At 41.5% G+C, this 26,536-nt stretch overlaps 1 protein-coding gene across 2 annotated transcripts in view; it reads left to right on the plus strand.

Moving 5' to 3' along the window:
- CWH43 (cell wall biogenesis 43 C-terminal homolog) overlaps positions 1–26,536 on the plus strand; it is a 156,243-nt gene that overhangs the window by 65,249 nt on the left and 64,458 nt on the right. The window contains exons 4-7 of one of the 2 annotated variants that reach the window (XM_030191366.1): positions 1,575–1,729; positions 5,592–5,790; positions 15,864–15,946; positions 20,339–20,593. In XM_030191366.1, coding sequence (XP_030047226.1) covers positions 1,575–1,729; positions 5,592–5,790; positions 15,864–15,946; positions 20,339–20,593 — 692 coding nt within the window. The remainder of the gene's footprint in view (positions 1–1,574; positions 1,730–5,591; positions 5,791–15,863; positions 15,947–20,338; positions 20,594–26,536) is intronic. The other variant, XM_030191367.1, reaches the window with a different exon arrangement.

The raw sequence follows: 26,536 nt of genomic DNA on the forward strand, positions 1-26,536 counted from the left end.
CAGCTCTAAGAATGGTGCTGTCAGCAACACTGAGTTCGATTCCCACTGCAGATCCTTGTGACTCTGGGCAAGTCACTTAACCCTCCATTGCCCCTGGTACAAAATAAGTACCTGAATATATGTAAACTGCTTTGAATGTAGTTGCAAAAACCTCAGAAAGGTGGTATATCAAGTCCCATTTCCTTTCCCTTTTTGCAGATGGAAAATAAAGGTGCCAGCTTTCTGTCCTTGTGCATTCCAAAGTGGAGGATTTTAGTCTCAATACCTTACAATATGTGTGGTATAAAACAATCATAACACCATGAGCCTACTAATGCCATTGCTCCATTAGTGGTAGCATTAAGTTTTGGTGAGGCTTTGAAGCAGCAGGGAGGAGGGAACTTATAAAGATCAAGGGAAAGATGAAAGTTGGAAAGTACAACCAGATCTTGGCGGAAATCTTCTAACCACAAAGTAAAAGCAGCAATGGAGTGACTTGTAAAGAAGAAAGTGAATGTCCTCGAGTGGCCTGATTTAATGGCAGTAGAAAATCTGTGGCAAGTCTTGATCCCCAGCCAACTTGAAAGAGCTTAAATTGTTTTGCCAAAAAGAATGGGCAAAAACCATGCCATTCTGCTGTGCAGAGTTGGTAGACACTTATTTTAAATGACTCAAGACTGTTCTTATGCAAAAGGGGTTTCTACAAAGTGTTCAGTGAAGAGTTACGCAGTCAAGACTTTTCAATTTCTTATTCTTCATTGCTTTTTGAATATTTTTACAATTGGTCTTTCATGTTGAAAGTGTAGAGTGTGATGACTTTAACAAGGTACTGAGGGGGCAATTGTATAAATGGAACCTGGGCACTTAGGTTTCATTACGGAACACTAACATAATCTGGTATTGGTGTGCCTGACATTTAGGTGGCTGAAATTACACCAGCCACAGAAATGGCATAAGTGTGGACACCTAAATGTGGAAGCTGCCCATGTAACTTAGAGTATTCTGTAAGTTGCACATGTAGCTGAGAGTCCTACTTATGTCCCACCCCTGTGTACACCTTGTAATGAAATAGTACTTGGGCAGAATATTAAAATATTGGCTTTAATGAACATATGTGTACACGTGTATCAATGTCGGTATTCTGTACGTTCAAATAAATGAACAGAAGAACCAGTTCTCCATCAGGGATGACCAAGAAGAAAGCATTGCTTGATGTTTGTTTTACATACATACACATCTAATCTGGCACAAGAATTCTAACCAGATTTGTGTCAAATTCATGTTCATTCCTTGATGCATCCCATCAGAACCTAGGACTCCTGATGCAGGCATTGTTCTTGAAACATGATCTGTGTTGAGTCTTTTGAACTGCTTTGTTTCTCACAATAAAAGATTCTCATTGAGAATCGGGTCTCCTCGGTCCTTTCTTCTTGGTCATCCCCCTGCGTTATTTCTGCGTTATGCATGATGTGGGCATAAATATAGATGCACTGTTATAGACTTGCTTTTTGAGTAGTTACTTAAATGTGAGTTGACATGTTCACAGATGTTTAAAAAATGAAGTTAAACTAAAATTTTGTATTTTTCTGTTACAGGTATTGCCGTATCTGGGGACACATATTAAGTCAGATTTTACTTGTTTCCCTTCGGATTTGGTATACATCGCTTAATCCCGTGTGGGCTTCTACAACTGCTAATACTGTCATACTGATATTGGGATTCATAGCAACAGTTGATCGCATCAAGGCAGGTAAATGCAAGTAATATGTCATCAAAATCATTTCCTGTTCAGAGTTTGTGTGTGGCCACCATTTAGACATCCCCAGTGCAAACAATTCTATAAAGGGGTGCGTATATTTAGGCGCCTGTAGGGTGCATATATGAATCCTATTGTATACAGGAAAGTTGGTGCCTACTAGTCTAACAGGTAAAATACAAGCATGTAATTTTGGTGCAAATACTTATATCAACCATAGAGCTGGTGTACATGTTCGTACCATAGATTGCTGAAAACTGCATGCAAATTATAATAGTCTCTACTGTGCACCCTGACCATACTTTGCCCAGATTCCACCCACATATATGTCCATCTTCAAATTACACTAGCACGTTTAGGCTTCATTTCATAGAATAGTGCATGGCTGGAATATTGACATTAATGAAAATGTGTACACATATGTGCGTATATGCTGGTATTTATGTGCATTCTTGATGTCTCCTTTATAGAATTACCCCCACTATACAGCCATGTATAACAAAGAAGTCTTGACATCTCCAAGTCACTGAACATTCATTGAGCATTCATTCAAATGTCCTAGAAGTGTTCACCCAACTCTTATTTTAGAACATATCATGGTCATTGTCTACTCTGTCTGTTATAGTGAAGTCTTCTGATAACTACAGATAAACACCTCTAATGTGTAAACTGAAACACCACCTGCCACTTCCTCTAGTACCTTCTCATCTCTCCCATTGCCTATATTGAATCCTCCACTCAGTTTTTGTGCTTTTCTTCTCTGATGCTTCAGCTATACATAATTGATTGAACTGGAATAGTTATCTATTAATAGTACCTGTGCCACAAAAACAAATAAATCTGGGGACTAATATTCAGTAGCTTTTCATTTAAACACCAGTTACTGCAGAAGATAAGGGTTGAAAGGCAAAGAAGAGGTTCCTTAACATTTGGCACCCATACTTGAGCATCCTAACAGCATGGATTCCCGCTGCTCAACTGCATAATTTGGAATTCTAATGCTATAGGAGAGGGGGACCACCATTATTTGAGCCTGCAAATCGGTGGGAAAATGTGGGATACAAATGCTACAAATAAATAAATTATTGACCTCACAGGGGTTGGCATCAAGTATTTAGACTGAACTGTGATCTGTTTGAAATCTAGGAATTTGGTGGTTTAGGAAGTTGATGGGGGATGGGGAAGAAGTCTGTAAAATTGTTTTTTCTTTGATATATGTGTGACATTCTGCTTTGATAGCAGTTTGATACAGTTGCATGACAATAAAGGTATTGAAACATAAATACCAGTTACTGCATTTAAATTAAAACATCTTCAGCACTGATATGTTTAGTCATTGGTGCTGTATGTATTTGGTAAATGCTGACTGTCATTGTCGCTATAATATATAAATTATCTGAAAGCAGTTGAATATCACTTAATGCGTAACTGCAAGGGTGTGTGCACTGGGGGAGGGGCATGAGCATGTGCAGCATTTATGTGAGTAACTTACAGAATATAGTAAATTTACGTTCTAAAATGCCTCATTTTTAGGTGCGTGCATTTATACCTGCTATTGACGTGGAGTAGGTGGATGCCCCTAAATATAGGCATGTAGAGCCGACTTACTCTAGTAATCCATAACAGATGCCATTATAAAATTAGCACTCAATGTACTGCATCTAAGCACCTAACTTTAGCACCCAATAATCATAATAACTCCCTTTTAAAACTTACCTGATAGATTTCTTGTACCCTACAAATAGAAGCCCTACTTATAATCCATTTTGAAAGTAATTTGTACAGAAATCAGTCCTGAACCCCAGACCTCACAAGCCTATTAGTTATCCATTGTGGAGAAGGGCATAGAAAATGGAGATAAAGGTCAATATGTGCAAAATATTTTCCCCATAGACACAAAATGGGTCTGATATATTAAGGATTTTCTTCCATTCTCGGGGAAAAAAGGTTTAGTAAATCAGGCCCAATTGGAACCTAATAGTATAGCTGTCCAGTTTTTCATTTCTACGTTTATTCTTGTTAGGCAGCAATAGCCAAATATTCAGCAGTACATGAACTTAAGGGTCCTTTTACTATGCTAACAGATTTAGCATGCGCTAACTGATAACATGCCCATATGAATATAATTTATTTTATTTATTTATTGGAATGTATTAACCACCTTTATGAAGAGGTTCACCCAAGGAGGTATACAGCAGGTACAGTTTAAAATAAAACTTAGTTTTGTTAACAGCATAACAATAGTAAAATAACCAAGAATAAACAATAAAAGATAAACTTGAAAACAGCAAATTGAAACCTAATAATAGAACTACTGTGAAACAGTATCAAAAATATACACATTTACCTGCACTGGGATTCAAATACCAGAGAGGTAATACAATGTTTGCATAATACTAATGATACGCCTAATAAGCAGGCATTAGAACACTCAACTAACATAGATATGATGCTAAAGATTTTTTTTTGTGACTAGCAAGACAACTTCAGGAACAATAGGACGACAAAGTAATGGAAGAAAAATGTTGCCTTGCTGGTCACACTACTCTTTTGTTTGGCTTCTGCTCCTGTGGCTTCCTTACTGCTAAACATTTTCTACAATATGGCTTACCATATAGTTGAGGAACCAAGAGCAGATATATGATGGGAACAAGGTACTGGTAGCCAGTGTAGCTTTTGCAGGAAGGGGATGATGTGGTCACGCCACTTGCAGCCTTCTATCAGTCATGCTGCAGAATTTTTGAAGGTTGTTTGAATTTGAGGGATCAGAGTGAGAGATGAGTAACACTATCCCAAGATTCCTGACCTATGATTGTAGGGGGAGTTCATACTTTCCAATTTGACGTTAGGTATTTGTCCACAACAAACTTTGACTGAACCCAAATAAAAGGGAGGTTCTATGGGTACCAGACAAAGAATCTCTGTTTTATTTGGCTTCAGTCAAAGTTTGTTGTTGTTTGCCCATTTCTGAGTTGTGGTTAGGCAGGCAGTCAGTTTACTCAGAGCTATGGGTAGATTTGTTACAATGAGTATGAGTAGTTGCACATCATCGGCATAGATGTAGAATTTTGTGTCCGTTGACCAAAGCAGCTCAGCCAGAGGCTTGAGATAGATATTAAATAAAATAGGGAGACAGTATGGATCCCTGTGGCACCCCACAGCCCAGTGCCCAAGGTAATGATGTGCTGTTGCTAAGTTGTTGTCTAACAGGATTTGAACCAAGTAAATACTACGCCACTGATACCTGTTTCTGCCAGTCTTATAAGCATGATGATATGATCAAAGGCTGCTGAGAAATTGAGCTACACTAGTATCGAGGCAGATCCCCTGTCACGATTTCTGTGTAGATAATCAAGAAGGGACACAAGAACTGTCTCTGTTCCATACTCGGGTCTGATGCTAGACTGACATGGGTCTAGCCAAGTATTTTCAATTAGCTAGTTGTTGAGTTGACTGCAGACTGTTTTTCTATAAGTTTTGCCAGGAAAGAAATGTTAGAGGGAGTGTTCTCTTCATTAGCTGGTAGGAGATTTGATGGGACTGTCTGTAGTCCCGATGGAGACCTTTAATTTTGTTGGCAAAATGAGTGGCAAAATCGTTTCTGGTTAGTTGTGAATGGGAAGGCTGGTTCTGTTGCGGAGTTTGCAGTAAGCTGTTTACTATTTTAAATAGCTGCTTGATTGAATTTGCAGCTTGTTCTCTGTGGCATCTTATCATTTAGCACACGCTAAATTCATTAGCGCACCTTAGTAAAAGGACCCCTTGAGTTGTGCTGCAGTTTTCATTTCCAGAGTCACATATTCCTTTACTATGGAATTTAGGTATGAATGCAATTATTAATTGTACTGAATTTCAGATATAGATGGGGAAGAACAAGGAGGAAACAAGCCTGAAGAAATGAAAGAAACGATACCCAGGCCAAACTGGGCTCTGTCAGGAGCAGCCTACGGTAGTTTGATGTTCCTCACGCATTGGATTTTTGGTGAGATTTCACTCGTTTCAAGGTGGGCCGTGAGTGGACATCCTCATCGAGGGCCAGATCCTAATCCATTTGGGTAAGATTTGAGTGAAGTGGTGGTGATGACATTTTGCAAAGACTTTCAAATGGCTCTAACTCAGAACTGAATTCTTACAGGTAGAGCAGTGGGGGTCAGACTTCAACTGGTTTCCTTGTGCAGAATGTCTGATAGATGCAAACCATGAAAAGCAACTATGGCACTTAACATGCTCCCTAATTCTATAATCTTGCGCAGACATTTTCTTGCTTAGTGCGTAGAATAGTGTGGGACATTAATAGAATAAGAGCAGTTATGTACATAGCTTAATTGTTAAATTAGGTGCTAATTAGCATTAACAAACTAGCAATAATTGGAGTTAATTTGTGCAAATTAGCATTACATAAGTATTGCCATACTGGGAAAGACCAAAGGTCTATCAAGGCCAGCATCCTGTTTCCAACAGTGGCCAATCCAGGTCACAAATACCTGCCAAGATCCCCAAAAAGTACAAAATATTTTATACTGCTTATCCCAGAAACAGTGGATTTTCCCCAAGTCCATTTAATAATGATCTATGGACTTTTCCTTTAGGAAGCCGTCCAAACCTTTTTTAAAACTCCGCTAAGCTAACCGCCTTTACCACATTCTCTGGCAACGAATTCCAGAGTTTAATTACACGTTGAGTGAAGAAACATTTTCTCCAATTCATTTTATTTATTTATTTTTTTTGCTTCATATTTTTATTAATAATTTTGCGTCAAACATAAAACAGACAATAAACAAACTATAATAACAATCCATGGCATATACAATAAAAAATCAGAGCATTAGCAGCGTTCCATCCCTAGAAACCAGCAGGAATACGCAAGGTTAGGTAATGACAGGAGATTCTTGACAAAATAAATCCAAGCAGGCCCAGGTCTTTAATACTGACTTAACTCTATGATGTTTGCGAGCCAAAAATCATTTCATACTTTCTGATCACACATACATAGCTCCACCATTCATTGTAATTTAAATGTACATTATTTTTCCAATTGGAGACAATTAAATGCAAGGCAACATCTAATAGGATGTTGAACAATTTCTTATCCGATTCCAAAATAGTGACAGAAGGAGAAGAGGCTCTTAAAATCACTATTTCATAAGAGATTGCTGTGGTCATTGGCAGATGAAAAACAAGACACATTTTTGCCTAAATAAGTCGCCAGTATGCTCTAACGTTCTTACAGAAGAAAACCATGTGTGCTAGTGACCCATCAGGGCCTTGACACGACCAACATTTATAGGTAACACTTTTAGTGATCCTAGCCACTCTAGCAGGGGTCCAGTAGGCTCTGTGGAATATAAAATAAGAGGATTGGGATATCGCCGCTGATTTAGTAGGTCGCAGTGAATTAACCCAAAAGGTATTCCAATCAAAGTCAGTTGTGTCAAAACTCAAATCCGCTTCCCAAGTCAGCCGCAAGGGAGCAACAGCATCCACATAGGAATCTTGAAGTTTCTTATACAAAAGAGATGCCTTCCTTCTACCCGCTGCAATGCTACGACCATAGGCGTAGTTTGACTGTTTCATTTGGGGGGGCAAAGGATGGGGCGGAGCATATTAGCATATTCATTTGCATATATACATATGCAAATGAATATGCTAATATGGAGGAAGGAATTGAAATTTACAGGCAAAATATCACAGATGCACATTTCAAAAAGCTGACATTTCAATTAATATATTCTGAATAAAATACTTTTTTACCTTTGTTGATCATTTAGTTTTTCTATTCGCTTTGGTCCCAGTGTCTTCTGTTTTATGCAGTGTCTTCTTTCCAGTAGGCTTCCCTCTGCTCCCCACCCCTCCCAGTCCCATCCATCTCCTGCTCCTTCCCTCTGCTCACCTCATTTCCCAGTCCAATCCAATTCCTGGTCCTTCCCTCTGCTCCCCACCCACCCCTCCCAGTCCCATCCATCTCTTGCTCCTTCCCTCTGCTTCCCACCCCTCCCAGTCCCATCCAATTCCTGGTCCTTCCCTCTGCTCCCCACCCACCCTTCCCAGTCCCATCCATCTCTTGCTCCTTCCCTCTGCTTCCCACCCCTCCCAGTCCCATCCATCTCCTGCTCCTTCCCACTGCTTCCCACCCTCCCAGTCCCATCCATCTCCTGCTCCTTCCCTCTGCTTCCCACCCTCCCAGTCCCATCCATCTCTTGCTCCTTCCTTCTGCTTCCCACCCTCCCAGTCCCATCCATCTCTTGCTCCTTCCCTCTGCTTCCCACCCCTCCCAGTCCCATCCATCTCCTGCTCCTTCCCTCTGACCTCCTTTCCCAGTCCAATCCAATTCCTGGTCCTTCCCTCTGCTCCCCACCCACCCCTCCCAGTCCCATCCATCTCCTGCTCCTTCCCTCTGACCTCCTTTCCCAGTCCAGTCCAATCCAATTCCTGGTCCTTCCCTCTGCTCCCCACCCACCCCTCCCAGTCCCATCCATCTCTTGCTCCTTCCCTCTGCTTCCCACCCCTCCCAGTCCCATCCATCTCTTGCTCCTTCCCTCTGCTTCCCACCCCTCCCAGTCCCATCCATCTCCTGCTCCTTCCCTCTGACCTCCTTTCCCAGTCCAGTCCAATCCAATTCCTGGTCCTTCCCTCTGCTCCCCACCCACCCCTCCCAGTCCCATCCATCTCTTACTCCTTCCCTCTGCTCTCCACCCTCCCAGTCCCATTCATCTTCCCTCTGCTGCCCCCCCCCCCGCGAGGTCCAGGATCGTGACTCCGTTTACCCCCTCTCTTCCTCCCTCCCTCCGGTGCAGGCAGCAGTCTTCTTCAGCCTTTCTGTGTTCCTGGCAGCGGTAGCGACGTACACGCTGCCTTCGGTCTGCCCCGGAAGCCTTCTCTTCAAGTTCCTGTTCCCACCTATGCGGGAACAGGAACTTGAAGAGAAGGCTTCGGGGCAGAGCTGAAGGCAGCGTGTACGTCGCTACCGCTGCCAGGAACAAGAAAGACTTAGAGAAGATTGGTGCTGCCTGCGCCGGAGGGTAGGAAGAGAGGGGGTAGATAGACACGCTCGTCTCCGTCCACTTCGCTGCTTCCCTGCCCTCTCTGTCTGCGTCCCGCCTTCCTCTGATGTCATTTCCTTTCGGGCGGGACGCAGACAGAGAGGGCAGGGAAGCAGCGAAGCGGACGGAGATGAGCGCGTGCCTGCTTGTTTTTTTTTTTTTTTTTTCACTTCTAGCGCCAGTCCACGTCATCGTCGTTTGGGGGGGCATTGCCCCCCCTCGCCCCCCCCCAGTCTACGCCTATGGTTACGACAGAAGGAGACAAAATCGGAAGGAGTAGACAAAAGAGAGTTAGAGACCTGAAAGGACAAAATACACTGAGCTATTTCCCTCCTTCGCTGTGGATCTATTAAGGAGACATCATATAATGCTGATACAGCATCCGGAGATAACAGAGTACCAGCAAGAAATAAGTGAGATAACAACCATATTCCCTTTCCCATCCACTCCTCCCTTAGAGACCGCAGAAGAACCGTGGGGAAGGCAGAGTTATACCAGAGAGAGACATCCTCCAGCGAACTAACGGTATATCCAAGACCAGTTCTAAATGTACGGATAGTAGAAGCAGAGGCTTTTAACAGCCTAAGACGTTTGGTGTATGGATACAAATCCGTGCAAGGGAGAACACTTAACATAGTAACATAGTAGATGACGGCAGAAAAAGACCTGCATGGTCCATCCAGTCTGCCCAAGACAAACTCATATGTGTATACCTTACCTTGAATTTGTACCTGTCCTTTTCAGGGCACAGACTATATAAGTCTGCCCTGCAGTATTTCCCGCCTCCCAACCACCAGTCCCGCCTCCCATCACCGGCTCTGGTACAGACCGTATAAGTCTGCCCTCCCCTATCCTCGCCTCCCAACCACCACCCCCTCTTCCCCCCAACTGCTCCGCCACCCAATTTCAGCAGGGCACGGATGGACCAAGGTCTCCAATTCATTTTAAATGTACTACATTGTAGCTTCATTGCATGCCCCCTAGTCCTAGTATTTTCGGAATTGTAAACAGACGCTTCACATCTACCCGTTCAATTCCACTCATTACTTTATAGATCTGTATCATATCTCCCCTCAGCCGCCTTTTCTCCAAGCTGAAGAGCCCTAGCCGCTTTAACCTTTCCTCATAGGGAAGTCGTCCCATCCCCTTTATCATTTTCGTCGTCCTTCTCTGCACCTTTTCTAATTCCACTATATATTTTTTGAGATGCGGCGACCAGAATTGAACATAATAGTTGAGGTGCAGTCGCACCATGGAGCGATGCAAAGGCATTATAACATCCTCATTTTTGTTTTCCATTCCTTTCCTAATAATACCTAACATTCTATTTGCTTTCTTAGCCGCAGCAGCACACTGAGCAGAAGGTTTCAACGTATCATCAACAACAACACCTAGATCCCTTTCTTGGTCTGTGACTCCTAACGTGGAACCTTGCATGGCATAGCTATAATTCGGGTTCCTCTTTCCCACATGCATCACTTTGCACTTGCTCACATTAAACGTCATCTGCCATTTAGACTCCCAGTCTCATAAGGTCCTCTTGTAATTTTTCACAATCCTCAGGCGATTTAACGACTTTGAATAACTTTGTGTCATCAGGAAATTTAATTACCTCACTAGTTACTCCCATCTCTAGGTCATTTTATAAATATGTTAAAAAGCAGCGGTCCCAGCACAGACCCCAGGGGAACTCCACTAACTACCCTTCTCCATCGAGAATACTGACCATTTATCCCTACTCTCTGTTTTCTATCTTTTAACCCGTTTTTAATCCACAATAGAACACTACCTCCTGTCCCATGACTCTCCTACAATGTAACAAAGAGAGGGAACCAAGTACAAAAAAAGAAGACCAAACAAAAATACAGCACAAAGGGTCTTTAAAAACAAAAGGGAACACCGTTTTTTTCATTAAAAAAAATCCTTTAATAGTGAACTTTGAATGAAGAGAGACCCGGGCCGTGTTTCGGTGCTACTGCACCTGCGTCAGGGGTCTGCATTAAACATATTACAATAAACAATCAAAAAAATAAAAACACTTAGATAGGAACCAAGAATATCAATAAAAATAGATCTAGATACATACATAAAATATTGTGTATTTCGAACTTGTACCCACTCATTAACAAAGAAATAAGGCAGATGTAAATTGTTTGTTTAAAGATTTTTCATATAAAAATATATTTCATTTAATAGTAAGAACACACATGCAAATAAACTTAGATCAAAAAAAGAAAGTGTGTCTAAGCCAAAAAATTAAAATATGTACACATATAAAAAAAAATATATATATATATATATATATATATATATATATATATATATATATATATATATATATAATATAAAATAGTCAGAACTGCAGTTTAATTATCATCAAATCAAAGAGAATATTATAACGAAAACCTAATAAAAAGGCAGATTATAATGCAATGAAAAACTGTTGTAAAATAATCTACCAAAAAGCTTCTTAAATTAGAACATCACCATCGACAATTAAACCAGCGTTTGAATTAATATTGTGCAATAATAGGAATCAAAAAATGCCGGTAGTTGTCAAAGTATAATTTATGATTAACGTTAAACAAGCAAAAAAGCTGCTTAAATTAGAACATCACCATCAGCAATTGAAACCAACAATTGGATTAATATCATACAATAATGGGAATCAGAATCAGCAGTTGAAACCAGCGTTTGAATTAATATTATGCAATAATGGGAGTAAAAAAAAATGCCGGTAGTTGTCAAAGTGTAATTATGATTGACATAAAACGAACATAATTTAAAACAGTGCAGACAGACTATTATTTGGTTGCCGTCAGTTCAAAGGAAACAAAATGAGGCCGGGTATAATAACGTTTGATATAATGTTAGAATGAAAACGGGACAAAAAACTATTAACTTACCAAAACTAATAATAAAAAGACTATGAACTCGGTCCTGTGTCTGGACATTAACAATATAGAGCAGCGTAATTCTCAAATGAAACAGTAGGCTGCAATTTAAATATATACATAAAGTGTCTATAGTCATATTACGTGAAAAAATGGATCAACGGTGATTATCAGGTTTAAAGAAATAATTAAGATAAGCATGAAACAAAACTTTTGGCATTATTGAATGCAAACATTATATGGGACATTAAAAGATACTATTATTATTATAATGCCTAACCAAATATTTGAATTTTTTTTTAAATTTTTGGAGCACAAATGGAATTGCATCAAATAAAAGAATTGCCATATAACCATTGGTTGTCAAATTAAAAATAAAAAAAACGCATTTGACTAAATAATCAAGATTGACACAAAACGAGCCATTGACATTTTAAATAAAACTGAAATGTGGGGGCGCCAGAAAATACTGTGTTGTCACCGTCAGAGGAAAGCTATCTAATAGCGCTATTGAAGATAAATTTTTCAAAATAATTTTTGGCAACAAAGCGATAGAAGATACTATTAAATAGCATCAAAAAGTGTAAAAAGTCACTGTGATCTAATAGCGCTATCACCGTCAGTTTTAAAGAGACGGTAGTTATCAGGTTTGAAGAAATAATAATTAAGATTGGCATAAAACAAACCTTTGGCATTATTGAATGCAAACATCATATGGAACAATAAAAGATGCTATTATCATTATAATGCCCAACTGAATATTTAAACATTTTTAAAACACAAATTGCAAATAAAAAGATAACTACCGTATAACCATTGGTTGTAAAAAATTTTTAAGTTAAAAAACACATTTGACTAATTAATGAAGATTGACACAAAACGAACCTTTGACATTTTAAATAAAAACCAAGTGTGAAGCACTAGAGAATACTGTGCTGTCAACGTCAGTTTAAAGGAAAGCTATCTAATAGTGCTATTGAAAATGAAATTTTCAAAAAAAATTTTGGACACAGAGCGATGGAAGCTACTGTTAAATAGCATCAAAATAGTAAAAAATCAGTAAATGGTGCTTACCTCTGGATAAGATGTAATGTGAAACTCACACAGCAGCAGCGTAAGTCGTAATGAAAAAAAGAATGCAAAGGCTACTATTTAACTGTGAACTACATAATGACGTCATTTTTACATAGAACGTTTATTGTACTATCATATGAGTTAAATAAAAATATGAATGTGTGGAATTATTAAGCAGATGTATTTCGAATGTAAATTTTGAAAACAAATGGTGGCTCTCTTCAATCAAAGTTCACTATTAAAGGATTTTTTTAATGAAAAAACTGTGTTCCCTTTTGTTTTTAAAGGCCCTTTGTGCTGTTTTTTTGCCATGACTCTCCTCTGCCTGATGTATATTTTTTACCCTCGCAGCTGCTCCTCTAAGTTTTTTTTTTTCCCTCTGTTCTTCTCATTTTATCATAGTCTCCTTTTTTAAAGTTAAACGCTAACATATTTGATTTCCTATGTATACTTACGTCAAAGCTAATATCAAATCCGATCATAATATGATCACTGTTATCAAGTGGCCCCAGCACCATTTCCTCCCGCACCAGATCATGCGCTCCACTAAGGACTAGGTCTAGAATTTGTCCTTCTCTGGTCAGCTCCTGTATCAGCTGCTCCATAAAGCTGTCTTTGATTTCATCAAGGAAGTTTACCTCCCTTGCTTTGCAGTTAACCACGTAACTGCCCTTAGTCTGTGTTCTATAAACTTAGTGCCTAATTTCTTTAGCGTGCAGCTGCTAGGAGGGTGTGGAAATGGGAGGGGCATGGGCAGGTCAGAGGCTGGTCTAGCACTTATGTGCTAAGGTTATAGAACACTGTCAGTTCAGCATGAGCATTTACACCAGCCTTTGACATGGCGTAAGTGCTGATGATTACAGTTAAGCACTAAAATGCAGACTTAAGCTAATATTCTATAGCAACATTTTGCACGCACCTGCTTAGCACCCAGCATTTTAGCACCTAACTTTAGGTGACCTTTATAAATTATTCGGATATATTCTTCAGCTCACACTGAGAAGATTTTAAAATAGAAGATGTTCTGTTTATTTATATGCTTAGCAGTAGCTCAAGGTGAAGTGCATTCAGTTTACTCAGGGGGTCTTTTATGAAGGCGCACTAGTGTTTTTAGCATGCTAAACTCTAGAGACACCAATGTATTTCTGTTGGCATCTGTAGCATTTAGCGCATGCCAAAAATGCTAGCATGCCTTAGTAAAAGACCCCCTTAATATCTGAAGTTGAAACATGTTATTACTACATCTTTCTTTCAGCTTCTGGTATTGAATAAATTGAGGGGGATGGTGCCACCTCATGATTTCTGAACAATCGTGCAGAGCCTGGAGCTAACAAAAATTGATTATTGTAGTTCTTTATATTTGGGTATGTCTTCCTATAGGTTCCGGGTTCTGCAGGTTGTCCAGAATGGGGCAACACATTTTGATTACTGGAATGTCTAGATCAGAACATACTACTAAGTATTTAAAAAAAATAAATTACACTGTCTGCTTGTCATGTTTAGAGTTATGTTGAAGGCTATGGTGTTGATTCATCAGTGTGTATATGGGATTGTTCTTGATTTATTTTTATTTATTTATTAGGATTTATTTACCGCCTTTTTGAAGGAATTCACTCAAGGTAGTGTACAGCAAGAATAAGTCAAACATAAGCAATAGACAATTACAGCAGTAAAAATATTGCAACAACAATACAAAGTATGGCACAGTATGCTACATACAGACTATTGCAACTTGCTTCTCACAGGTCTCCCACTTAGCCATCTCTCTCCTCTTCAATCTGTTCAAAATTCTGCTGCACAGCTAATATTCCGCCAGTGTCGTTATGCTCATATTAGCCCTCTCCTCAAGTTACTTCACTGGCTTCCTATCTGTGTCCGCATACAGTTCAAACTCCTCTTATTGACCTATAAGTGCATTCACTCTGCAGCTCCTCAGTACCTCTCCACTCTCATCTCTCCTTACATTCCTCCCCAGGAACTCCATTCATTGGGTAAATCTGTCTTATCTGCACCCTTCTCCTCCACCGCTAACTCCAGACTCCGTTCCTTTTATCTTGCTGCACCATATGCCTGGAGTAGACTTCCTGAGCCGGTACGTCAAGCTCCATCTCTGGCCGTCTTCAAATCTAAGCTAAAAGCCCACCTTTTTGATGCTGCTTTTAACTCCTAACCCTCATTCACTTGTTCAGAACCCTTATTTTATCATCCTCACTTTAATATTCATTTATCTCTTGTTTGTCCTGTTTGTCCTAATTAGATTGTAAGCTCTGTCGAGCAGGGACTGTCTCTTCATGTTCAAGTGTACAGCGCTGCGTACGTCTAGTAGCACTTTAGAAATAAGTAGTAGTAGTACCTCCTTCTTCCCCCCCCCCCCCCCAAAGATGTGAAAAAAAGAGTATATACTACCCTCTGACAGCCATGCCTATTAGAGAGCAAGCAGGTCCCTGGAGTAGTCTAGTGGTCAGTGCACTATAGATAAGGGGTCCTAAGTCCATGTTTTACTCTTACACTTGTGGTGGAAAGTGTGAGCCCTCCAAAACCCACATATGGGTGACACCTGTAGCCATAAGGGCCATTTTAGTGGTGTACAGTTGAGTACAGTGGGTTTTTGAAGGGCTCACAATACAATTTGATGGTAACGGTGAGATGTGTACCTGGGACCTTGTACGTGAAGTCCACTACAGTGCCTCACTGCTCCGTTGGATGTCTGTATGGCCAGTCTAGTAAGAATGCTGGCTCCCTATACATCCCAATGGCTTGTTTTTCTGTATTTTCCCCTTGGACCTTAATTTGTTTCAAAAACGATAGATGCTCAGAGCATAAAAACATCTAGCAAATGGTCATTTTCGAAACAAAGGTAAGACTTTTTTTTATTCGAAATTCGCTATGTTTGCCACTTGATTTGTGGACGTTTTTAGCAAAACGTCCAAAATCGGATTTAGATGTCATTTCAAAAATGCCCGTCTAAATATTTTTGTTTTTTTATTCAGTTTTTCTGGGATTGAATTTCTAGAGTATATCTGTTTTTCTACTAATGTGTCACTTTCTATGCAAATAACTTTGTTATTCCTATAATAATTATAAAAGGCCAGAATAACATAAAAATGTGTTTTGTTTCAGAGGCACCGTTTTCTTAAGCCTTTCTCAGGGAGTCCTGCTCTCTCTCTCTTCTGTTTCTAGGAGCATTGGATGGCATTTTATTGGTAAGTGCAAATTTGCAGCTATTCAGGTCCTGGAGAAAGTGTTGTTGCTTAGAGCAGGGGTTCTCAACCCAGTCCTCGGAACACACCTAGGCAGTCAGGTTTTCGGGTATGGACAATGAACATGCATGAGAGAGTGCATGCAAATCTCTTTCCATTGTATGCAAATCAATCCCGTGCATATTCATTGTAGATATCCTGAAAACCTGACTGGCTAAGAGGCAGATGCACTAAAGCTTAATGAGCCTTTAATGACCCTCCAACGAGGAAAATTTGATCCGTTGCATGCATCAAAGGGCTTTTACCGAGGAAGCTAGCAGCTAACGAAAACGGAATGGAGACGAGCAATTAGTGTAAAAACCCCATTGAAACGAGATGCACTAACCTTTTCCGATTGCCTTTACGCAGGAAAAAGGCAGGAAATCTAACGAGAGGTCTGGACCTCTCGTTAGGACAGCTCTGTGCCAGGAAAAATCATAAAGTGAAACTTTGAGCCAATCCCAGCGCATTAGCAGAGCTAAAAGCGCTGTGATTGGTCCAAAGGACATCAGAAAACACATCAAATAAAAAAAGGATCGGGAGGGGGCAAGGGCGCTCATCAGGAGCGTCCTGTATGGACGGCCATGCCCCCCCCCCGCTGCTCCCCCCTGTCCGCCACTCCCCCCCCCCCCCACGAGAAAGCGAAATTCTAGCAGCCCCGGTTCCCCTCCCTTCCTGTTCTTCTGTTTTGCAAAAGCTAACTCCGCCTCCCATCATTCCTCCGCCCCGTGCACCCCCCCCCCCGCTGCTCCCCACTTTCCACCGGCAGAAAGTGGGGGGCAGTGGGAGGGGGGGGGCAAGGCCGTCCATACAGGACGCTCAGGACGAGCGCCCTTGCCCCCTCCTGATCCTTTGTTTTTGGATTTTGCTGACCGGGTAGCCACGTGTATGTGTTGTGGCTTTTTTGTTTGTTTGTTTTGACGTTTGCAGCATGCGCAGAGCAGCCAGCAAAACGCTTGGCTGCTCTGCGCATGATTTAGGGGCCGATTACCGATGTGTATTGTGATTCTTTGATACATTGTACGTTTCAATACCGATCTGAGCATGTGTGACTTTTTTTTTTGGTGCATTCTTCGTTTTTTAAAAATCGTTAGGGACTTTAACGATTTTGATTTTTTTAAACTTTTGGTTGCTGCATCTGCCTCTAAGTGTTTTCCGAGGACTGGGTTGAGAATCCCTGGCTTAGAGACATTTTCAAATGTGTAGTTTATAGTTAATTTTGGGAAAGAGTCCTTAATATATATACATTTTCTCCTACTGGATTTCTGGATTTTCTTCTTTAAACTACATGTATACAGTATTGCTAATGACACTTTTTTTCATAGGTTCATATCAGATTCTTTGGAAATGCTGATCAGATGCAAAAGCAACATGTGACCTAGAGAAGTGATGCATTTCAAACTAGAAATAAGTCAAAATTTGAAAAAGGGTAGACCTACTAGAAAATATAGAAAATGTGAGGTCCCAGGCGATATTTAAGTTGGGACCTGCATAAGATACTTATATGGGTTCTGGCTGAATATTGGAAGATATGGAAAACATGAGAAGGGGTCTAGTAAAGCAAGAGGAAGGGTTTAGAGGTTGACGGATGAGATTTAATGCTGCTAAAATACAGGGTCATGCATTTAGGCTGATGATGCAAATTCTCCTGTGCATGTAGACCTATCATTTTCTCCCCCCACCCAGCTTTCTCTTTTCCAAGCTGAAGAGTCCTAACCTCTTTAGCCTTTCCTCATATGAGAGGAGTTCCATCCCCTTAATTATTTTGGTCGCCCTTCTTTGAACCTTTTCTAATTCTGCTATATCTTTTTTGAGGTATGACCACCAGAATTGCACACAATACTCAAGATGAGGTCACACTATGGAGTGATAAGAGGCATTATAATAATCTTTGTCTTATTTTCTATCCCTTTCCTAATAATTTCTGGCATTCTGTTGGCTTTTTTGGCTGGTGCCACACACTGGGCAGAAGATTTTGGCGTATTATCTACGATGACACCTTGCTCTTTTTCTTGGGTTTTGACTCTGAATGTGGATCTTGGCATCAAATAACTATGATCTGCCCAGTTAAGCCCTTTTGAATATTGACGCCATAATTATTTTGAAAGTTTTGCCATCATATTTTCTCGCATATCTTTGTATTTCCAATTAAATTTTGTTACTGGGGAGACATCTTTGATTAGAAGCCATTTTTATTCTTCGATGTGTGAGAAAATTATCAGCAGTATAGCATGGAGGACTTCGAACGGCAAGCTGAGAACCATGGAAGTCTGGCTTTAAATCCCACTGATGCTGCTTGTGATCTTGGGCAAGTCATTTAAAGGGTAATTCTGTAACAGAATGTCTAGAATTAGATGTCCAAAGGACACATGGTATAAGCCTATACTATAAAGGAATGTAGGTGCCTAACTAACTTGGCATTAATGTGCCTAACATTAGGTGTGAGCAGCTATACCAGCCATAGATCTGATGTAAGCAAGAGCACCTACATGCAGCAGGTACACGTGTAACTTACGGTATTCTGTAAGTTATGTTCATAAATGGGAACCCCCCCATTGCCTTGCCTCTGTGTATGCTCCCCTTGCAAATACAGTATATGCTATGTAAATTAAGTACATATTTTCAGAATAGCACTTACAGTAGGGGGGTATACTGGCATACAGATGCTCGGAATGTGCATTTGTTTGAAATGGCCAAGGAAATGTGAATGATATATCCCATGTTTCATGTTTAAAACTACCAATAACTGAGCTCTTTTGCTGTGAAGAATATAGCTCATGCACAGAATGGTGGCATAGCCACCTACCCAGTGGCGATGCACATTGTTGGTGCAGCTGGCGGAGATCCCTGGGCCCCACCGGCTGAAGAGTCCTTTCTGTATGGAGTTCCCTCAGCTGTCTGAACCCTGCAGCAGTCAGCAGCATTCTTCCAGTCGCTGATGCAGGCACTGCCTCCCCCCTCACTTGCATGTATGCTCAGTTCAGTTGGCACCACCACACATGCATGCACAGGGATGCTGGTTGAACTGAACATGTGGGGGTGGGGCAGTGTCAGTGGCTGGATACACGCTGGTGACTGGTGTGGGGATGAGATTTCTCAGGGGACTCCAGAAGATTCTTCACCTGGTGGGGCCCGGAGATCCCCGCTAGCCAAGGTATTATCTTTGTGGGGGGGGGGGGGGTGGACAGAGAGAAAATGCATGGGCCATTCCCACCCAGTCCACCCCTAGGCCAACTCAAAAATTGAGGTCTGGCTACACTACTGGCATAGAAAAATGTACATTAAATACTCACTGAATAGCAACATTATTGGCAAATGAAAAAGAAAACATGAAATTTAATAGTGCACAGTCTTATCAACATTGCTGCTGTGATGACAGAATGAAAAAAGAAACAACAACAAAAAAGAACATTCCTGGAAATAACGCCAGAAATCACACAGAATGAAATACACCCCTAGCACATGTGCAAGTGCACGCATGGGTATGTATATGCCAGTTATTCTGGACACATGCCTCGATGCTCAGAACCAAATGTGGGCGCTAGAGACTGTTAGCGCAGAATGCTTAGAGGCTCTATCACAGGAGAAAATGAGCACGCCAAAGATTAGCTCATTTCCTATTCCCTCCCAATGCTCAGAGAACGGCGCACAAAACAAAGCGACCTTACCACTGATAAAAATAACACCAGCTCAGAGCGTTAGGGTGTTTGAAGAGAGAATTTCTCATGATTCTTTCTTTAACCTGCCAGGTTTTTATATAATTTGGAAGCAGAAGGAAGCCCATGCCAGCCCCTAAGCGCTGGTAGTGAGAAACGAATGTGTGTGAGTCAGAGGAAACCCAAAAGTGAAAGCACACATTGGCACCTGTTTTCTGCATTTAAATATGTGTTCTAAGTTTTCAAAAAAAAATTGAATCGCTTATTTAAAGGCGCAGAAAACAGATGCCAATATGTGCTTCACATTCGGGTTTGCCAGGCACATGCGCACAGGAGCTGAGCTTACCGCAAAACTCTTCTATGCATGCGTCAAGCATGTCCCCCCTTCTTGCTTTCGCTTTTACAGTGCTGTTCTGGCGGTATGGTTTCTGCGCTGTTGGCTTACCATGGCAGTTCTGAGCATTGGCCTGACAGTGAACTTGTAAATGTTAGTGCCTTTTGTTTTAGAAGTACTCCCTTTACTCTCCATTGCCTCAGGTGCAAGCTTAAGATTTATGAGCCCTCTGGTGACAGATAACTACTGTTCCTGAATGTCACATGCCTTGATTTACTACTGAAAAGGTGTAAGCTAAATCCAAATCCCCCTTCCCCTTTTCAAATGCTCACTACAGTTGCATTATTTGCTTTGTTCTCCTTCCAGGGGCAGCATCTGCAGCTGGTCTCCTGTTCTTACAGCGAGAAGGAGCTTTCACCTCGGGCAATGTTCTGGCTGTCTTTACCATGTCCTTGTGGCTACCCTTAACCAGTCGACTGGTGAGCTCAGGCACTCCTGGGAAAGCACTGGGCACAGCCATGCTTTTTTACCTGCTGGAAATATTCTTCTGCGTCTGGTGCACAGCCTTCAAATTTGTTCCTGGAGGCATTTATGCCAGAGAGAGAAGCTACCTTCTTCTAGGTATGTGTGCAGAACCAAAACTGGGGGGAAATATAACTGTTTTGTCCACATTGAAAGGTAACATATACTCCAGGGAAAGAGTTCGTAGCACTGTGGGAGAAACACTGAGACAGGGAAAGCTGTCATAGATGCGATTGTGACTCCACAGAATTACTACATTTTGAAGATCCTTTTGGTATCAGCATCCTTGGCACAGCGCAAAAAAAAAAAAATTCTGAACAAAATGTTAAACCCAATGTTTTAGTGGACGCTGATAGTAATACCAGCTTGAATTTCAATAAACATTTTGGTTGTTTCTTGGAACTGTAACATCTTTGTCAGATCTTCTTCATTGGTCTCAATTCTAGTGTTTTATTTTTTACCTTTTTATTATCTATTATTATGTATTTACTTTGGGAGTAAAAGATATGTATCTTGTATTACGGCCATAAGCACAATTTAAAGAAATACCTGCTTTATATTTTAATCAGTGGCGTTCCTAGGGGGGCTGACACCCGGGGTGGATCGCCGATGCGCCCCCCCTCCCGGGTGCACGCCGCTGGGGGGGGGGGGGTGCCGCACTTGCCTGTCCTTCATTCGTTCCATGCTCCCTCTGCCCCGGAACAGGAACCTGTTCCGGAGCAGAGGGAGCATGGAACAAACGAAGGACAGGCGCGTGCGGCACCCCCCCCCCCCAGCGGTGTGCACCCGGGGCGGACTGCCCCCACCGCCCCCCCCCCTTTGTACGCCACTGATTTTAATTAGACACTTGCAGGATGCTTCTGGTAAAGATCATAATGACAGGAATAGGTGTGTATATGAGAAGTTTGTGATAATCATTTGGGAGTGAAATGCAAGACAGACTGGGATTCTGAAGTGCTTCTGTGATTATAAATGTCACTGCAATAGAATGCAAAGGTCAGAGTGATCTTTCAGGATCATGTTGTTTGATTTGATTTATTCACTTATTATTCCACCTTGCATTAAAATAGTATACAGTTAAAACAATTTATGTAAATTCCTGAAGAATCACCCCAATCTTTTAAATGTATTGTGTTCTTGGTAATCTCTGGTTTCTCAGTTTATTACCAGGGAAATTCTATGCAAAAAAAATTTGGAAATTCTGCACATAATATTCTAAAATTCTGCATTTTTTGTCATCTCCCTCCTTCCTTTTCTCTCCAAATTACTTGAGCGTGCTGTTCACCGCCGCTGCCTTGATTTTCTCTCCTCACATGCTATTCTTGACCCACTACAATCTGGTTTTCGCCCTCTCCACTCAACCGAAACTGCGCTTACTAAAGTCTCCAATGACCTATTATTGGCTAAATCCAGAGGTCAATATTCTATCCTCATTCTTCTTGATCTTTCCGCTGCTTTTGACACTGTCGATCACAGCATATTTCTCGATACCCTGTCCTCACTTGGATTCCAGGGCTCTGTCCTTTCCTGGTTCTCTTCCTACCTCTCCCTTCGCACCTTTAGTGTTCACTCTGGTGGATCTTCTTCTACTTCTATCCCTCTGCCTGTCGGCGTACCTCAGGGTTCTGTTCTTGGTCCTCTCCTCTTTTCTATCTAACCTTCTTCCCTTGGTTCATTAATCTCATCCCATGGCTTTTCCTACCATCTCTATGCTGATGACTCCCAAATCTACCTTTCTACCCCTGATATCTCACCTTGCATCCAAACCAAAGTTTCAGCGTGCTTGTCTGACATTGCTGTCTGGATGTCTCAACGCCACCAGAAATTAAATATGACCAAAACCGAGCTTCTCATTTTCCCCCCCAAACCCACCTCCCCGCTCCCCCCGTTTTCTATTTCTGTTGATGGCTCTCTCATTCTCCCTGTCTCCTCAGCTTGAAACCTTGGGGTCATCTTTGACTCTTCTCTCTCCTTCTCTGCTCATATCCAGCAGATTGCCAAGACCTGTCGTTTCTTTCTTTACAACATCCGTAAAATCCGCCCCTTTCTTTCCGAGCACTCTACCAAAACCCTCATCCACACTCTTGTCACCTCTCGTTTAGACTACTGCAATCTGCTTCTTGCTGGCCTCCCACTTAGTCACCTCTCCCTCTCCAGTCGGTTCAAAACTCTGCTGCCCGTCTTGTCTTCCGCCAGGGTCGCTTTACTCATACTACCCCTCTCCCCAAGACCCTTCACTGGCTTCCTATCCGTTTTTGCATCCTGTTCAAACTTCTTCTACTAACCTATAAATGTACTCACTCTGCTGCTCCCCAGTATCTCTCCACACTCGTCCTTCCCTACACCCCTTCCCGTGCACTCCGCTCCATGGATAAATCCTTATCATCTGTTCCCTTCTCCACTACTGCCAACTCCAGACCGCACCTTTTGTCTCGCTGCACCCTAAGCCTGGAATAAACTTCCTGAGCCCCTAAGTCTTGCCCCATCCTTGGCCACCTTTAAATCTAGACTGAAAGCCCACCTCTTTAACATTGCTTTTGACTCGTAACCACTTGTAACCACTTGCCTCCACCTACCCTCCTCTCTTCCTTCCCATTCACATTAATTGATTTGATTTGCTTACTTTATTTATTTTTTGTCTATTAGATTGTAAGCTCTTTGAGCAGGGACTGTCTTTCTTCTATGTTTGTGCAGCGCTGCGTACGCCTTGTAGCGCTAAAGAAATGCTAAGTAGTAGTAGTCATTTTCTGTGCAGAAGTTTCCCAGTCATAAGCCCTGACCACTTCCCCATCTTATTGCATCTTCAACCATATTGCTCTCCATGTTCCACCCCCCCCCCTCAGTTGTCTCTCACCCTGACTTATCTTGAACCCCTTCCCTTACCCTTTCAAATTCGGCCTCCAGTTTTCTCTGTCCCTTCTCCAGGATGGACATCTCCCAACTTTCTCTCTCTTTGTCCTACTTCCTTATCCCCCTTTAGTCTCCTTCCTCTCTCTCTCCTTGCTATCTGTGGTTCTCGCACCATTCCTCAGCCTTCTGTCTGTGTCCAAGGTGTCTCCCCTTCCTCCCTCTCTCAAGGCACATACCCCCAACTTGCTCTAGCTCCATCCCCAGCCCCCCTCTCTCATGGTACACAGCCTTGATTGCATTGAGCCCCTTATCACACCTGCCCAGGTTGCTCCTCTCACATCGCATGGCAGAAATATGAGGCAAGTCGTTTACATCAGATGGCTTCCCCTGCCGATCTGCTTATTTGAGCCATATGGTCTTCCATATATCCATATGATTTCAAATAAGCAGTTGAACCCAGGCCGACAGATGATGAAACAGCCTGATGCACATGATCTGGGAGGATGACATGGTAAGTTGGTGGTGGCTGGAAGTCTGAGCAATCTGTGGCTCTATGCGGGGGGGGGGGGGGGGGGGGAGAGGAGAATCTGCAAGGCCAGTGAATTCTTTGCAAATTCTATATTGCACAGTGGAACAGAATTCCCCTAGGAGTACCAGGTGGAGGATAGCTAATGGAAATGCTTCTAAATGCCTGACATATAGCTGGCAATTTTAGGGTTTCAGATAGGCACAAATACTAGAATGAAGTTCAGCCAAGGAAGAGTTCATCACAAATGTATCAGTACCTGTCTTTACTTCTTCTGTAAAGTTGGAGACCATGGGACAGAATGTGAGGGATTCATTTGAGGAAGGGGAGGGATGAAAAGCAATTTAACAGAAGAATTGTTGAAAGTTAACAGGACTAGTGTATAAACTAACGGTTGCCAGTTCCAGAAACTTACAGGAACAATAGTCCCTAACCTGATCAAAAACCATAAAGACTCCATCTTATATGATCTATTCCTCTCACCCTTCCTGGATCCCTTCCCTCCACTCAATCCATAAAAAAGATGGTAGGAGGTGCAAGAGGTCAATTGCAACCAGATTAGCTCTTGTGTCCAGCCCCCCAGCCCTCCTCCTGGAATCAGTTCATCAAACAGGGACAGAATGAGAAAACTCTGGGCCCTGATTTGAGAGAGAGCTTAGGCCTCTTCACAGAAACGGGACACACCCCCCTCTACTGCCCCTTACTTGGCAAGCTAATATGTGTAGAAGTACTCTGGCTAAGGCTAAATTTGGCCTTTTGGGCCTTCTGCTGGGTAAGCACTCAAGCAAATACCAGGTTGTGGACTTTCCTCCTCGTAATAATTGTACAATTATTAAATTTCTTGGTTCCATCCTATTGTTGTACATGGATGACTATAAAGTTACCTTTTTGCGTCTAACATTTGTTTTCATATTACGTATTGTTTGTAAATACTCGATCCTCATTTAATTTATTACTACTTAATGTATACTATCCCGCATCACTTTTTATATTGTTAATCACAATATGTTGCTAGCCACATTTAACCTGATCTTTTGGGATAATGTTGGGCTATAAATGAAATAACTATAAGAGTTATATGGCTCCTTCGGTGATTGTGCACCTAGTATTTATTTAGGCTAGTTACATTTGATTTCTCACCTTATTCAGGAATGGCAATGTGAATTGCAAATAAAATGAAACAAACTGCCAGTTTGAAATATTGACAAAGTTCAATGTAAAATACCGCATGATGGCAGGTAAAGACCTGAATAGTCTGTCTAGTGTTAAAAAACAAATTCCATAAGAAATAAATTTCCACACAATAAGATCATTCAGTCTCTGCCTCGATGCAGAGACAAATTGCTAACAGAAATGAAAGAAAGCAAGCCTTGAAAATAGGTAACTCTTCCTGAGAACATCCATAGGTTCATGTCTTTTTAACGTTACTCAAAAGCCTCTGAGAAGTACTGTGTCTCTGTTTTCTAAAGGTGAGAGAATTTATTTCAAGATTAATTTCTAAAAGCACAGTATTCCAAGGTGTTGAACAAACATAACTGACTGCTGACTGTCGAGTATAAACTAATTTTATCACTGAAAGGTAAAGAACCAAGAACAGAGCTTGCTGTGCAGAACAGAGTGTTCTAATACAATGTTTCCCCAAGTCAGTCCTGGAGTACCCTTTGCCAGTCACGTTTTCAGGATATCTACAATGGATATGCATGAGATTGATTTGCATATACTGCCTTCATTGTATGCAAATATTTTGCATGCATATTTGTTGTGGATGTCGTGAAAACCTGACTGGCAAGGGGGTACTCCAGGACTGACTTGGGAAACACTGTTCTAATAGGATTATAGGGAATCAGTAAATCAGTCAAATAAGAGAGACCTATATGATTGAGGCATTGTATCAGCCACTAGAATAGCATCTCCAGAACTGGAGTAATGTTATCTCAGCTATTAACACCAGTTAGAATATGATGGCAAGGATTCTAGAGGAGTTGAAGCCATTTTAAAGCACTTTGTGGTAGCTCTGGTATAAAGAATTAAAATAGTCAATGCTAGTGGTAATCAGGGCATGAATAATGGTGATCAAATCTGGGCAAATGGGGATGGAGCTGTCTAATGTTTGGGATATAAGGGGATACCTAAATTTCAGTTGATGACTTTGGGCTTCAGGCCAGTGTGGATTGCCACAAATAAAGCAGACAGAATTTAATTCCTTTTAGAAACTGGAGTAGTTTCGATTTCAGGGGATTAAGCTTTAACCTGTGGGAGTTCAGCCACACTACAGCCATGTCCAGACAGCTGTTCTGGAGACTACTATAGTGTGGTTCTCAGCAACTGACATGCACAATTGGACATCATCTATATAAACATGGCAGCCAAAACCATAGTGATCAACTTCTGCAATCCTGTTCTTTTTTTCTGAAACACTGCAGAGTGAATCATCCTGCTGCCTCCCACCTACTCATTGGTTTATGACATTTACAAGAAATTATTTACAAGAACTCTTCACATTCCCTTTATTCTTCTGTTCCATCATGGACATGGGCTACCACATCAATAACTCCCACATCCATCCCCTGGGGAAACCCCTTCATCAGAATGTTCTCCAATATAACAAATACACATTCCATTCTCTTTGTGAGTCTCTAGGGTTCTCTACATTCTCCCTCCCTCAC

The sequence above is a fragment of the Microcaecilia unicolor genome, chromosome 2 (assembly GCF_901765095.1).
Source record: "Microcaecilia unicolor chromosome 2, aMicUni1.1, whole genome shotgun sequence".
Lineage (NCBI taxonomy): Eukaryota > Metazoa > Chordata > Amphibia > Gymnophiona > Siphonopidae > Microcaecilia > Microcaecilia unicolor.